The following is a 15,852-nucleotide window of genomic DNA, read 5'->3' as shown; positions in this document are numbered from 1 at the left end:
CAGTGCCAGGCCCTGGGCCCTTGCCATCCCGTCCTGCCGGTGGTGCCAGGGCCTGCTCCGCCACCGGCTCGGTCAGCCCTGGTGTCCCGTAGGTGGCAGGTGTCACCCCGTCTGGTCCTTGCGTTCACCTCCTGGGACCTCCCACACTGTGATACCTTCACCTTTGAGTCTGGATCCTGGGACGTACTTTAAGTTCAAGCGAGGACAAGTCCCAGGGTTCAGCGGGGAGCACTGTCCCCTCCGAGGTGGCAGCCAGCCCCATTGTGCGTCCTGTGTCCTCCTGTCACAGTTGCTGCTGCTTCTGGTGATCCATCGAGATAGGCTCTGCGGCCCAGCGCTGCTGTGTTGGGGATGCAGGTGTGGGGTGGAAGGGCAGGGAGGCGCCCCGTCCCAGGCCTGGGGGGGGCGCTCCCCTGGGGGCGAGTCGTGTGAGGGAGCACCTGCGGTCTGCGCCGACCGTGTGTGCGTGTGTGCGTGTGTGTGGAGAGTGTGTGGCGTTCCCGCGGGGACAGGCAGGCCAGCACGGCGGCAGAGGCGGGAGTGTGCGTGTGAGCAGTGAGAAGGGGCTTGGTGTCCCAGAACTCTGCCAGGGCTTGGTTTTGTACTCACTGGTGCTGGCACCTCGCATGGTGACATATGGGCCTTTGCAGCTGCCTTTGGTCCAAACCTGGTTGCTTTTAATCCCAGTGGGGCTGCAGGCTGCCTTGAGCCTGGGGTCAGGGAGGTGAGACACCTGTGGTCGTGGGCCGGGCAGCCCGGGGGAGTCGGCGGCTGAGAGGCTGTCGAAGGCTGCTCGTCGCGTCCGTCTGCGGACTTGGATCTCTGCATCCGCTGGCAGAAGACGCCGCCCGGTGTACGACTGTGGCAGGAGGCACTTAGAAGTGCAGAGCTGGAGCGTAGGGCCGAGAGCCTGACACGTGGCTGGGGCCGATTCTCTAACTGATTAGATGCGACAGAGGCCAAGAGGGGCCGGCGACTGTCCCAAGGTCACCGAGCGGGTTCCTGACGGCCGGCACTGAGCCGGGTCCAGTCTCTGCACCGCGTGGTCTCTCTAGGCTGTCTTTGTTTTCTGCTCATTGGAAACAGGTGTATTAGGAATTGTGTGCGTTTGCGAGGGTTTTTAGCACTTTAGTTTTGACGCGTTTTCTGCGTTTGTGGGTTCGAGCGGAAGATGCGATAGCTCTGTGTTCAGACTGAGCCTGGTCCCCCTGGGGACTCACGCAGCTGAGTCACTGCCTTCGTGAGAGAAGCCAGCATTGCTCTGAGGAACATGAGTAGCAGTGAGGCTCACCCGGCCAGCGGTGCCAGCAGCCCCTGCCCCGCGTGTCGGCAGAAACCGAGAGGGGAACTTGGACCCCTGCCTAGCAGCAACAACAGTTAAAACGGAAAGTCTAAGTCAGACCTCGAGCTTTATGCTCAAAATGTGCAGCTTTCAACTGAAAATCACCTGCCATACCAGAAACGAAGAAAATCTCAACTTCAATGAAAAAAGACAGTCAGCAGGTGCCAAAATCGAGATGACATGCTGGAATGATCCAGCAAAGATTCTAAGGCAGCCACCGTAAAAATCCTTCCACAGGCAGCTCCAGACACTCCTGAAACGAGGAAGGAACCGGAAAGTCTCAGCAAAGACATCGAAGAAGGCAGAACCCAGTGAAAAATATGAGAACTAAAAATCACAGGCTGGGATGAAGTCTCCGTGGCGGACGCCACCGCAGAGAGGGGCTGGCAGAATTGGATTAAAAGTTCATGACTATGGACATGCCCTAATTTAACGTTTTTGAGTGTTTATGCTCCAAATCATTTGCCCCCGAATCAAACCCTATTTTAAATACGTTGCGTTTTGCTGTTTAAGGAGTCCTGTGCTGAGCGATTAGACCGTGTTAAGTCAGCTTACGACTCAGCCACACGCACTGCCAACCCAGTCCTTGCTGGCTAAGGGGACACCGAGAGGACAGTAGTGTGTCCCTGTGCCCTGCCGGTCACGCCACCTGCAAATCCGGGGGGCTGCGGGTCTGAGAACCAGGTCTCGGGGGCACGCTGACGAGTGTCCCGTGTACAAAGGGCGCCACCCAGGGTAGCGAGAAGCCCGGGGAGCGCGTCGGCGTGCCGGTGCAGGAGGCGGGGTTATTTCGCGTGAAGAAGCGGGTCTGGGGGGGCGGGGCTCCGATCTGCGGTTGCCCCCCGCGGTCAGCGTCTGCCTTGGCTGGTGCCGAAGTGGCGTCTATGGGGTGGAACAGCGAGTGCTCGCAGGGGGTCGTGGCAGTGAAGCGGGCTCGGGGCCGAGCGGCGTGCGTGCCGGAGTGTGCGGCTGCGTTCGTGTAAAGCTGCCGGACACGGGCTGCTTCCGATGTCCCTGCAGGCCTGACGCAGCCTCCCCCGTCGCCAGGGAGCCTCGGCCTCAGCATCCACGTGCTGCCGCAGCGGTGGCCCGGCCGTCTCTGCGAAGCGCACGGGCTGGACAGCCACGCGCCCGTGTGTGTCCTCCGGCCTCTCCCTGTCCTGCTTCCCTTCCCGTTGTCCTGGGCAGCACTGCCTGTGGCCGAGGCCACCGAGGGCGTGGCAGGGCTCCATCCTGCACGGGGCTGGCACAGGGAGGGTGCGGCCACTGCTGGCCCCATGCTTCCCCACCCCAGCAAGCACCCGGGTCCTTAGCACCGCCCCCGAACGCTCTGTCCCCACCCTCCTGTCCTCGTCCCAGCTGCTCAGGGTGGCCTCTCCGTCCACACAGGGCAGGCCGCGGCCAGAGCGGACATCCTGGGTGGGTGACTGCAGACGTGCTCGTCTTGTGTCAGCCCCACCGTCAGGGGCAGCGGGCGGGTCCATGCATCACGTGCACTTGAGGGCACCACTCGGACTGTGTCCCCCAGCTTCTCCGGCCCCCACCCCCACCGTGGCTGCTGCACTGTCTTGTTTCCTTGGCGCTTTCTCGAGAAATCCTGGCCCAGAGTCTGCCAGGCCGCCCTGAGCCCCAGAGAGACCCCCTCCCAGAGCGCTCAGCACCTCACTGTCCTTTCGAAGCCGTCTCCACCAGGCCTCGTGGCGGGCGGGTCTGGGGTAGACGCAGGTGGCGAGCAGCAGCTGGGCACCCTGGGCCTGCAGCTGCGGACGGGCCTGACTGATTCATCTACAGCTTCTTTCATTGCAGAAGAAGGAGTGGACATGGGACGAGCGCAAGATGCTGGTGATGCAGGACCCCATCTACAGGTGAGGCGCTGGCGCGCGGGGCGCCGGGCCGGGCTCCACCGCCCGAGTCGCGTTTCGCAGCCTCTCCCTCCCGACGCCGCTGCCTCGGCGGCTGTACGCGCAGGGAGGACGCCCACCCGAGGGCACCCACCCGCGCTCCGTGTTGCCCGAGGAAGCCTCCTCGTGCTCTGCGGGGACGGCGGAGGGGCCCTGACGTTCGAGACCTGGCCACGGGGCGGTGGTCCTGCCTTAGCTGAGCTGTTGTAGCCACAGGTGTGTGTGGGTCACGGCGGGAGGACTGGGCGCCTGCCGCCCTCTGCTCACAACCCCACCGCTGTCGTCTGCTCCGCCTCCCCGGCCTGCGGAGCCTGAGACCAGGGGGTTCACAGACAGCCACAGAGAGACCCCCCAGAGGCCGCATCCGCGTGAGGCTGGCACGCCCCGCAGAGGGGCCCGGGCGTGAGCCTGCTGGCCGCACGCTGCGGTCATCCTGTTCTGGTCCCGGGAGGGGGGGCTCCCTCGGGATTTGCAGGGTCGGATTTAAGCTGCGCTTTTGTCTCCTCCCGAATGCCGTGCCTTGGTCCACAGAGAGACCGGGGCGCCGACAGCACAGTGACTCCGCCTGCTGCTCGGGGGGTCTGCGAAGCGGGGTTCCCATCGTTCCAGCATGCCAGGCACTGTGCCAGGCGGCGGCGTAGCCGCCATGGCGATTAGCCGCGGGGCCTGTTCTTGCGAACTGCGTCTTGCCTTTTCTTGGCGGAAAGAGAGGACTTTCCCCAAAACTTTGACATGTCTCAAATGAGCTGCCAAATTTGCTTATTTTTATAACTTTACTGAGATGCGATTGATGTACAAAAATTGAGCATATTTAAAGTGAATGGTTGGGTCAGTTTTGACATGTGTACACTTGAAAAACCGTCACCTCAGTCAGGATGGTGGGCGTGGCTGTCGCCCAGAAGCTCCCCGTGCCCGCCGTGGCCTTTCCCGCCCCCCGCTCCTCTGCCCCCCCCCCCACATCGCCTGTGCATGGTCAGGGGGCAGTGCGTGCTTTCTTGAATTTTGTATGAATGGGGTCACACAGCATATCCTTCTTCGGCTGGGCTTTTCTCATTCGGCATGATCGTTCCGAGCGTCACTCCTTGCCACTGTGTGTCTGTTGGTGGCTCATCCCTGTGTGTCACTGCATAGCGCTGCACTGTGTGGGTACCACGCGACTTGCTCAGCCATTCTCGTGGTGACGGAGAGTTGGGCCATTTCTCGTTCTCAGCCATTGCAGCGAAAGCTTCCAAGATCCTTCGCAGACGGGACTTTGGGTGGCCCTCGCGCTCGCTTTGCTTGGGTCAGCGCCCAGGCGTAGAGACCCCTCCTACAGCAGGTGTGTGCTCACCGGCTGACGCTGCCCTGCCTTGCTCCAGTGGCCGCGGCTCCGGTGGGGCAGGGTCCCTGTGCCGCCCACCACGCCGGCCCCGGAGCCGCACTGTTCTCGGTTTGGCTCTTCCCACAGGTATTTATTAGGGTCTCGTCATGGTTTCCACTTGATTTTCTAACGACTAATGCTGCTGAGCGTCTTTTCATCACAGGTGCACTTCGTGTACGTTCTGTGAAGCATCTGTTCATATCGTTGGCCCGTCTTAAGTTGAAGTGCTTTGTTTTCTTACTATTGAATTCTGAGAGCTCTTTATAAACGCGGGGTACGTGTCCTTCATCAGATGTATGACTTGCTCATGATTCCTCCAGGTCTGGCTGGTCTTTTCTCTTAATAGTGTCTTTTGAAGAGAAGTTTTAATTTCAATGCAGTCCAGAGTATCAATTTTTTAAACTTGTGGATGTGCTTCAGGTGTAAGAGACCTTGAGCTCGAGGTCACAAAGAGTTTATCTCGTGTTCGCTCCTGGAAGCATAGTTTCAGGCTTTACATCCGGCATATGATCTATTCTGATTCCATTTCTTTTATATAACATAAGGGACATATCAAAGTTTATGGTTTTTTTGGAAACGGATGTCCAGTTGTTCCAGCCTCATTGTTGGAAAGATTATTTTTTCTCTACCGTGGTGCTTTTGTTGAAGACCAGTTATCTGTGTGTGTGTGTGTGTGTGTGTGTGTGTGTTTATTTCAAGACTCTGTCCCGTTCCGTGCATCCGACTGTCTGTCCTGACAACAGCACCACAGAGTCTTGACTACTGCAGCTTAATCATGATTCACTTTTAAGAAGAAATGTGGTTTCTGATGGGGAGTAGAACACATCAAAGAAATCTTAACTTCCAAAGTGAAACTTTTTTGACCAATACCCCCTCCTTCCAAACAAACAAGCCCCAGACAGCGGACTTCCTGGGGGCAGGTGTCCCGTGCACATCGTCCTAACCTACCAGAAGCTGGCGCCCCAGGTTTGTGAACAAGGGCTGAGCTTTCGCCAGTGCCGGCTCAGTCTGCCAGACCCGTGTCTCCTCAGGCATGTAGTCCGTGGAGATTTGGTCGCTGCCTGTGTGAATTTGCGATGGGCAGATGAAGGAGGACTTTTTCTGAACTATGTGTGTCCCATTTTATCATCAAGGACGTTCATCGACACAATAACATGGTGACGTTTGCACGCGGGCTTCTCGTGGGCACAGTCACTTTTCTCCTCCGGGAACTGCTCTGGCTGGCGTCAGCTGTGCTGTGAGGAACATGTGATTTTGGCTTTCGCGAAACACGAGGTCACTGCCGTGTTCCCGCCAGGACACTCTAAGGGGAAGCACATTCTTCCTGTTCAGAGAGACGCCGTGGCCCCCCGACAATGAAGCCCTCATTTCTCATTAAGTCTAATTTTAGATGTAAATCTTTTGTGTCTCTCACGTAGAACATCAGAACCGTGTCTTTTATTGTGATGAAATACACATCGATTGGCCATTTCACGCACTTCAGGGTCCGGGTCAGCAGCACTAAGCACCTTCACGTCCCTTCCCGAGATGTCCTCCTCGCTCCAGATGGCACTGGTGCCTGGGAAGCGGACCCTGTGTCACGAAGCCCAGCGAGCAGCTGACTCTAGCACGCACGCCGCTTGGCCCCGAGCGCGCTGTGCTGGCGCTGGGACCCAGAGGCGGTCCCTGCTCCTTCAAGGAGCTGCAGGATAAACAGCACAGTGTGCCCTGGGGCCCCCGAACCCAGGGTCTAGCAGCTCAGACCTGGGGGGCCACAGGCAGCCTTCTGTGACCCGATCCTTGAAGGCTGCGGGGGGCTGCAGCAGTCCAAACGCAGGGAGACGCATGTGACCAGTTCTGAAGGGTCGTGTGGGCCAGACTCTGGGGAGAGACGAAACCAGAGGTGAACATGCCATGCTGGACCTCGGACTTTGTCCCCCGGGCAGCAGGAGGGCGCCAGAGGGTTTAGAGGGAAATGGGGGGGTCCTTGTCACTGAACGTGCTGCCAGGCTAGCCGCAGAGACTGCAGGTTGGCGATAGGGAGGTGGGACGCAGGCGCGAAGATGGGTTACGGAAACCCAGGGACAGTGCGGGCCGGTGCACGAGAGCAGCACCCTGGAGTGGAAGAGACGCTCCATTTCAGGGACACGTGAAGAGGAGGCTGCAGAAAACATGGTCACGTGCAATGGGTGCTGGGGACAGGGAGGAAGGGGACAAGGATGTTGCCCGGCCGTCGGCTCAAGCAGACACACGCCCTCGTTAGGACATCTTGGGGGCAGGAGGCAGGTGTGCCTGGGACTGCAGGACGGCGGTGCCTGTGCCGGGGGCTTGGTGGCTTTAGGTTTGGGGGCGGGTGGGGCAGGAGCTGTGGCAGGGGTCGCCAGGGTCAGCCTTGGCTTGTCCTCGCACGCTAGGGAGGCGTTTGTCATCAATACAGGGAACTCTGGGCCCAGTTGTGTGACATTAGCTTTCCTGGGAGCCACAGTGAGCAAATGAAGCCTGGCCACGGGGTAGCGCCCGGGGCACTCAGGCTGGTTGGATGATGGACTGGAGGCCTGCGAGCCTTGGGCCTGATGGAGGGGGCGGGACGTGGCGTCACCGTCCCGCGTGGCCCACGGGAGTGCAGCAGAGTGTCTGCGTGTCCCCGGTGCGGCCGGTGCTGCCGGTCCGCCGTTCTCCCCCAGAGGGCGAAGGGCCTGCACATGGGGGCACAAGTGGCATCCACGCAGCTGCATTGCTCTGACGAGGAGGGGACGCTCTTTCCTTCCAACGCGCCAGCTGGTGCGGGCGTGTGTGCCCCCCGCCACTCCGGCGGCAGTGCCAGAGCCGTGTTGGAAGTGTCCCGCCGCGTGGCTTCCACGGCAGGCGGCTCCTCTGGGCGCAGGCGCTGGGTGCCCGCCTCGCATGTCCCGCAGCAGAGCCCGCCACGCGCCTGCGTCCCAGCCCCTGCTCTCCCTGCAGGATCTTCTACGTGTCCCACGACTCACAGGACTTGAAGATCTTCAGCTACATCGCTCGCGATGGGGCCAGCAACGTCTTCAGGTGCAACGTCTTCAAGTCCAAGAAGAAGGTAAGGGGCCACCAGCCCGTTCCCTCTGACGCCAGAGTGCCCCAGCACCGACCTGCCACCCTGGTGACGGGCCGCGCCCGGCGGTGGCTACTTTCGTGCGAGACGCGGGGACCGAGGCGGCGGTCTGCCATCGCTCAGTGCGAGGACGCTCTCTAGTTTCACCAGAGCTGTGCACTTAGCTACGTGCAGGCGCCTGGGCAGATGTCCCCCTGGGCCAGGGCTCCAGGAGAGGAGCGGGGACACTGACGAGGAGCCACGCCCCCGGCGTGGGGCGAGAGAGAGGCACTCGCCATGGCGCCCCCCCTCGCTCATGCAATGATGGCTGCGGCGTAGACACCGCGTGTGGCGTCGGCGGGCCAGGATGGTTACTTCTGCCTGGTGGCCTTGACCTTGAGTGAACGCCACTTGTGTGCTCGGGTGCAGACCTGCGCCCTCTCCCTCCGGGGGCCTGTGCCACCGCTCCGCCGGCCCACGGGGACTATGAGGGTCCCCGTTGCCAGGGCTCCCAGCTTCCGCGTCCATGATGCCAGGGTGGGCGACACCTGTGTTTCTTGAATCGTGGCCTGTAACGCTTCCCACCCCACACGCTCCCCGTGGAGCTCCCCTCCTTACACCTGCTGGGCGTCCCGCGGTTGGGGACACCCAGCATTTCACTTCCCAGTGACACCGCCGTGTCCCACCTTGGGGCATGACGACAGTGTCCGCGTGTGCAGCCCTTGGCCTCTGAGGAGCCTCCTGCTGGTCTCTTGACCTCAGAGGTGGGGTGGAAGTCGCCCTCCAGTCACTTTCTCCTAGCCCAGGAGGACACTGTCTGCCCTGAGGGGTGTGAAGTGTCACCTGCCTGGCCAGGCTTCAGATGTGGCGGAGCTAGGTCCTCAGTTTGGGGAAAGAGCCTATTTTTCACATTTTAATGCTGGGAGGTCCAGAGGTAGGAGTCCCAGGGCTCAGAGCTCCTCAGGCCCCAGCCCCTCGTTCTCGGGTGAGAAGTGTCCCCGGACGCAGAGCTGACTTGCTGTGGTCGCCTCACCGGCCCTGCCCGCACCGAGACGGGACAGAGGCCAGGGCTCCTCCGGCGTCACCGGGCTCAGTTGGCGCACAGAGTGCAGGGAAGCCGGCCGCCTCCCGGGGGGTTTACTCCTCTGTCTCCTGTGACTTGAGGCCCACCCGCCGTGAAGCTAAGCTCCCCACAAAGGCAGAGTTTCTGGCTGGAGGCCTCGCCCCCACCAAGTCCTGGGGCCAAGGCCACTGACCGCAGCCTCTCTCCTCCCCAGAGCCAAGCGATGCGGATCGTCCGCACGGTGGGGCAGGCCTTTGAGGTGTGCCACAAGCTGAGCCTGCAGCACACACAGCAGAACGCCGACGGCCAGGAGGACGGGGACAGCGAGAGGGACAGCAGCGGCTCCGGGGACCCAGGTAGGCCACCGCTGGGCTGGCACGCGGACACGGCGCGGAGCCGAGGGCCACTGCTCCAGGCCTTTCATGGCAGACGATCAGGGACACTGAAGCGGTCACACAGGTGGCTCCATGTCAGACACACACGTAAAGGGAGAGCCACCGCTGCCCCATCGGACCCCAGGGAAACGAGGTGGGAGGGACACAAGTCACAGTCACTGAAAGCGGTTTCCCTGTTGCTGAGCACCACAGTTCCGAGTTCTGAGAACCCTCAATGTGGACTTCGTTCCAATGTCTCCAATTTTTTATCTGGAAAATCCAAGAAGATAAACTGGGAGCCATCAGGAACACTGATACCTTTTTGGTGAGAATTTCCTCAGATCACAGTCACGTGTCTGACTCCCACGCTTCCTGAGGAGACACCTGTTTTAGGAAAACCTGTCTGGCCCACTGTGGCTTCTTCCACACTGAAGGCAGGACACAAAGCGCCGACTGTGGCTCTTTCAGGCCAAGCCAGGCTTGGATGTGCCCCTCTGTGTCCTGTTGGTGCCCTGCAGGGGACAGGAAGTGGCAGGGGCCCTCCCCTGCTTGTGCAAATGCGGGCGTGGCCTGTGGTGTCAGGGACACACACGCAGATGCTCGTGACTGTGACACGAGGCAGGTCGTTGGTCTGCAGGCTGGAGACCAGGGTGCGGTTCGAGTCCAGGGCCGTCTGCCGGCGGGATCCCTCTTCCTCCAGGGGTCGGGCCTTGGTCCATGAAGGCCGTCACCGACCGGACGAGGCCCGCCCCAGGGGGCTTCACGCCGCTTCACGCAGAGCCGGCTGGTTTCAGTGCTCCCTCCTCTGAAAGATACCTTCACAGTAACATCTAGAATAATGTCCGCTCCAAGGTCTGGGCGTCATGGCCCAGCCAAGCTGACACACGAAAGTGGCTGTCACCGAAGTGACCGGCAGTGCGGTGTGCTGGGGGGCGTGCCGGGCCAGCAGATGCGGGGAGCGCCGAGCCTGGGCTCTGCACGCATGCCCGACTGGGCGACTGGGCTGGAGTGCCCACGGCCACCTCGCCCCCGGGGGCCTGGCCGCGTCGTGCTCTCCTTGGGTCTTGTTCTTCTGACCCGCCAGGCGTTGGGAGCTGGTGCACGTGAGGCAGCCTCGTGCGGCGTGGAACGCATACCAGCCGTTAGCAGGTCGTCCCGTTGCGTGTGGCGTGTGTGACCCGTGTCGGCGCGGGGGCGGGGAGCTGACGGGAAGCCCGTGGTTCTGTGGCGGCTCCACGTTCAAGGACTCGTCAGGTGCCCTCTGGCTGTGCTGATGCCACTGAGTGTCCGGGTCGCGGACGCCGAGCTGGGCGGAGCCTTTCTCATCGAGGCAGGCCACCCCCTGCCTGCTGCAGGTGTCCTGGGGGAGCCCTCCCCCACGGGGCAGACGGCCCCCCGAGAAAAGCAGAGCCAAGAAACAAGACTTCGCCAACCGGTTGGACTCAGGGACATTTGTCTGTCACAGCTGCTGGCCCTGGGTGTCCTGCTCACGCAGAAGCGCGCGTGCTGCTGGCCCCCCTCCTGTCACCTCCTGGCCCCCCACGCCTGCTCCCCAGCTCATCAGGCCACCGTTGCCTGAGCCCTCGTCCCAGTCACGCCCTCACTGGGCAGACGCTTGTCCACTTCCTACGTGCGCAGGCTCCACGCTGGGTACCGGGGCCCCGTGGACGTGACCAGGCAGCCACCTGTACTCAGAGGTGGGCGGGTGGGAGCCAATGACAAACACGCACGGTAGTTTTAGAGAGCGTGGACGCAGTGAGCGAGAGACGGGCAGGTGGGGCCCGGGGCAGCGGCGAGCCTGTCGGGAGGCAGACGGGCGGGCTTGGAGCCCAGCCCAGCAGCTGTGTGCCTCGGTTTCTGTGTCTGTCAAATGGGGTAACAGCAGCGCCCGCCTCTCAGCTTCGTTAGGAAGACGAATGACTTAGTAAAACCGTGAACTCCATGCCTGGAACGTAGGAAGTGCTAATTAAGCTATCCTGTTGTGACTTTGAGGCCAAAAAAGGCCATTTCAGGCACTTTTGGGGTGAGCCAATAACTCCCCTGTTCTTTTTAACCCTTATTTTGAGATGCGGTCGACGGGGGAGCGGCCCGTGTTGATGCGGCGGCACCGGCGTGTCCGGCCCCGACACACGGCAGCACTGGGCGGTGGCCGCCCCCAGGTTGGGCCTTTGATGTTGGGGTCGCCGCGCCCGGCCCAGCTGGTTGTCCCCGGTGCCTGTCTCTCGTCCTTCTGCCCGAGGCTGGCTCTTTGGCCGGCCTCTGCCTTCCACTCTCACATTGCCCTGAGCCGTCGCCTGCGCCTTCGCCTGGGCCGATGTTCGTCCACTGCACAGAGCGGGTCGAGTCTTTCCCACCTTAAAAACAAAACGAAGTCAGACCGTCCCGCATCCCCAGCTTCTCCCTGCCCCGCCCCACAGCTGGCCTCTCTGAGCCTTACGCACACTTGTCCCCAGCTCCCGCTTGCTCCCCCTGCAGACGCGCCTCTGCGCCCGCCAGGCTCCATGAGCCAGCCTGTCTGGTCGCTGAAAGGCCACCTCGTGAGCGGACGGCAGCAGCCTTCCTCTGCGGTGCTCACTTGGGGACCCCCTCGCCCCCCACTCTCTGTTCTTCCGCCCTGCTTCCGGCTCCTGCCACTGCTCCTAGGCGGGGCTTCTCCTGGCCTCGTCCCCCCTCCAGGCCAGACTTGTCACCTCTGTCCCCAACAGCCTGATAACATCTCACTCGACTGCCACGGACTGTGTAGCTTCACCCTGTCAGTATCAACAGTGCACCAACCTGGCAAAGCAGCCACGTCCAGGCTCGAGGACGTGTCTCTGTTTCTGGACTTTAATTCACACCACAAAGGGCAGGTCTTACTGGGTGGGGAGCGAATGGCCTTGAGTGGAAGCGTGGGAGGAGACGTCGGGAAGCCAGTGGCGTTCCCTGGCGGACATAAGTGGCACTGATGGGTGAGGACAGGCCGTCATCTGTGGTGTTCTGTCCCCTTCCCGCCCTCTCTGTCGTCCCCGCAGGCCGCCAGCTCACGGGAGCCGAGAGGGCCCACACGGCCACCGCGGAGGAGACCGACATCGACGCAGTGGAGGGCCCAGTCCCCCGGAGCGACGGCCTGGACTTCAGCCGAGGCGTGACGGACCTCGATGCCGTGGGGAAGGACGGCGGCTCCCACATGGACGCCAAGGTGGGCAGGAGGCGGCCGCCTCCCGGAGCAGCCTGCGTCGCAGCTCGGCCGCAGTGGGTCCCCTCCTGCCCTGGGCGGCGCCTCTCCCCGGCCCAGCCCCGGCAGGCTGGCCCCCGCACAGTGTGCCTGGCCCCCGCAAGACCAGCTCGGGCTTCACCAATCCTGCCTCCCGGCTGCGGGCAGGACGATAAGGGCCGGATAGAACTCAGACTAAGAAACGCAGAGCTTGAGGCTAAACTGCAACCCGAAGACAGGACAGAAGCCCCGGGGCGACCCTGACCAAGGCCGGGAGTCCCAGCCCGGTGCCGTGTCGTGGGCGCCTCGTGCACACAGGGGGCGGCTGTGGGGCCAGTCGGTCATCGAGCAGGTTCAGCCTGCCTGGCCTGGCAGGCGACTCGGGTCCCAGCGTGTGCCTGACGTTCCCTTGGGGGCCATGGTCTTCCGTGACCGGGTGTCTGCCTCCCATGCGTCCGAGGCACCAGGAGCAGAAGTGTCTGTCCCAGCAGTCAAGTGCTCTGGCTCATAGAAGCCGACTTCGTGACAGTGCCCACCCGCCCTGTGGGGGACAGAGGGCCGGCCAGACCACTCTGCACTAACGGGGGCTCGCCAGACCCTGTCCGCTTCGGGGCCCCCTCTTCCCGGTGCACCGTCACGGTCGGTGGGTAGGAGCAGCCCCCTCCCACAGCCTCTCCGTCCAGTGGCCACAGCTTGGGAGGGCCAGACCCTGGGGGCCCTAAGGACATGGCGGGGCAGGTGGACAGTGGCAGTGTCCGCTCCTGCAGTGGGGCGGCAGGAGCTGTGTGCAGGTCCAGAACCTCGAGGAGCTCAGCCGTGCGCACAGCCGGAAGTGGGGCAGGGGTCGGACAGTGTCACCCGTCCATGGTCGGCCACGTTGCCACAGTGACGGGTCCGGGTGGGCTTTCTGCACACCAGCCAGGCAGTCACACCACTTCCCTAGAGGACATTGCGTGTCTAGCCCTCGGCTTAAGTGGGACACGTCACACGCACACACACCAGAGAGCATGGCCCCTGTGGCCCCTGCCCAGGTCACGCCTGTCCTCTCTTCCCTCCAGGTGGCAGCCCACCCCCCAGAGCCCGTGCTGACGGCCTCGCCCAGGACGCTGCTGCCACCGACCTCGCAGGCCCCGGGCCTGGGCTCGGGGACGCCGCTGGCCTCCGGACACCAGGTGCAGCTGCTGCAGCAGCTCCTCCAGCAGCAGACTCAGCAGACGCAAGTGGCCGTGGCCCAGGTTCTCCTCTGCCCCCCCCTCCCCCGCCGCGCCTTCCCCAGCGGGGGTCCCGGGCAGGTTCAAAGTGGGGCCCGGGCGCTCTGCTGCCTGTGTGGGGCCAGTGCTGGACCCGCTCTGGGCTTGGCTTGGCTGGCTTGGCGGCTGAGGGGGGTGTGGCGAGCTGGTGGGAGGCCGGCGCACACGGTCCCCCACTCCCTGGGGGCGAGGGGGTGGGAAGGCTTTGCACGTGGGAGCCCGTGACTGTGCGTGTGGACGAACCCCCTGGCAGAGACCACTTCCTGGCACCCCGACCGCCCTGTCTGCACAGGTCCCCACGTCCACGTCAGCCACCTGCTGACCCGGGGGTTGGTGCCAGTCAGCCTGGGAGTCGTGATGTGACGTGACTCCCAGGGGCTCGGGTGCATTGTCTGAGCCCAAACGAGAAGCGTCGGCTCCAGTCCCAGGAACAGTGTTGTCTGTGCCCCATAGACTTGTTGGGGTGCTGCTGCTTTGCCAAGGAGGGTGAGCGACCCCCCCTCTGCCTTCTGCTTCCTCCCACTGAGGGCCAGCACCACATCTTCCTCAGACCCCTGAGTCTGGGCCTGTCCTCGCTCCCGGCGGTCGGGCAGTGGGCAGGACACGGCCACTCGTGCCGTTTAAGGGCTGACTGCCGCGGTCTGGCTTGGCGGCGTCAGTAGCTAAGGGGGTGAGGACAGCAAGGGGGCCCCTTCGGGCGGGGAGTTGGGGGAGGGCTGGACAGGTGGCCCGTGCCCCAGCGTTGGAGTCTGCTGGGCCAGACGGACCCGGCCAGGTCCATGCCCACATTGGGGCAAGTCACCAGGCAGAGCTGTCCTTGCCAGAGCTCCCTTGGGGAAGCCTTGCCGGGGCCAGGTTGGCTGCAGCTCGGGTCTTGAAAAGACCTTGGACCCGCCTGCCCGCCCTGGGCCAGAGGCGCAGGCCTCCCCGTGCCTCTTGCGGCTGCGTTCGAGAGAGCGGGTCGCTGGGCACTGCTTGCCCGTGATGTGAGCGTGTACGAGGCTGGGGGGTTTGCAGGCGCTCCCCAAACAGCAGCAGAGACGAGTGTCGTTGGTGGCCTCTTGTGTTTGGGGGAGATCATTGCTCTTTGCCAAGTAACAGAGTTCCTCTCCAGTTAAAGCCCGTGTGGCCGTCCCCCCGTGTGGTGCTGACAGCAAGCAGCACCAAGCCTGCGGCTGCAGCAGACGCCCCCCGCCACACACAGTGCTTCTAGAAGCTTCTCCATCGAATACGGATCTGTTCTGCAGCCGTGATGCGTTCCTCTTCTGGCCCGTCAGTTGCCAAGCGATTATTATTTGTCCACGAGTGGGCTTGCTGCATATTCACAGCGAATGTCACCAGACCCATTTGAATTCGAAGTCACTGCTCGGTAGTAGAGAAGCTGTTTCTGAGTACAGTCTGCACAGGAAGTGTGGTGCTGGCCGCTCCGTCCCAAAGCCAGGGACCTGTGACTCCTCACGCTTCTCGTGTCACAGTGACACCCTGAGAGTCTGTCAGCAGCACGCCACTGCCCTGGCCCTCTCCTCGGAGATGTGACCTAGGGCAGGGCAGGCCAGGGTGTGGGGTCGCGGGCCCCTTCACGGGCCTCAGCCTGGCCACACCCGCAGGCCGGGCACCCTTAGCCTGCGCCCCACATCTGTTGGTAGGAGTTGCCGTGCCCCGGTTGCCTCTCGGTCGGGCAGTGACATGCTCGAAAGACCACCTTAGTGCACCCGTGTCCCACACTGGTGAGAGGACTTTGAGTCGCAGACTTCCACAGTCTTAATTCAGCTCAGCAAGGACCGCGAGGCCACCAGTCAGCCCCTGACAGGCTCCTCTACCTCCCTAGGTCCCGAGGGCAGACTCCGGCCACCGTCAGTTGCATCTTTCTTTGCTGCCAGGAGGTGGCAGAGGTGTCCTGCACTTCTTAACAGTGTTCGGCCCCGGGCCTCCCCACCGCCGCCACCCGCACCCCGTCCCACGTCATGGTGGGTGGTGCTGTGGCCTCACACTGGGGCGTACCCCCCTCTCCTCCGGGTGCGTCCACGTCCCCCTGGTGGCTCCGGGGAAGAGCTGAGGATGATGAGTTTCTTGCAAACACGTGCATCCTGGGGCCCTTGTTACTTACACCCCCGCCCACCCGCAGGGGCCAGTCTGGTCCTGCTGTTGCTGGCCCCGGCCTGAGACCTCCTCGGCGTGGCCTGGCTCGGTCTCAGACCTTACGCTCTCCTGGCGTCTCTCCGTGTTGTCAGGGCTGGTCTGGCAGGGCCGCCTTGGTCCTGGAAGTACGGGGCAGAGGTGCTGCTGGCCAGCTGCCCACGGTTCCAGGTTAGACGTAGTGCAGACA

General features: G+C 62.7%; 1 protein-coding gene across 1 annotated transcript in view; it reads left to right on the top strand.

The window, feature by feature from the left end:
- The window catches only part of NOS1AP (nitric oxide synthase 1 adaptor protein), a 51,837-nt gene that overhangs the window by 31,275 nt on the left and 4,710 nt on the right, over positions 1 to 15,852 (top strand). The window contains 5 exon segments of the mRNA XM_025044016.1: positions 3,149 to 3,207; positions 7,544 to 7,652; positions 8,924 to 9,065; positions 12,095 to 12,261; positions 13,335 to 13,743. Of these exon segments, the coding sequence (XP_024899784.1) occupies positions 3,149 to 3,207; positions 7,544 to 7,652; positions 8,924 to 9,065; positions 12,095 to 12,261; positions 13,335 to 13,743 (886 nt within the window).

Source organism: Pteropus alecto, unplaced genomic scaffold, assembly GCF_000325575.1.
Source record: "Pteropus alecto unplaced genomic scaffold, ASM32557v1 scaffold101, whole genome shotgun sequence".
Classification (NCBI taxonomy): domain Eukaryota; kingdom Metazoa; phylum Chordata; class Mammalia; order Chiroptera; family Pteropodidae; genus Pteropus; species Pteropus alecto.
Note: the sequence above shows the minus strand (reverse complement) of the source record. Positions and strands in the feature narration are given on the sequence as shown.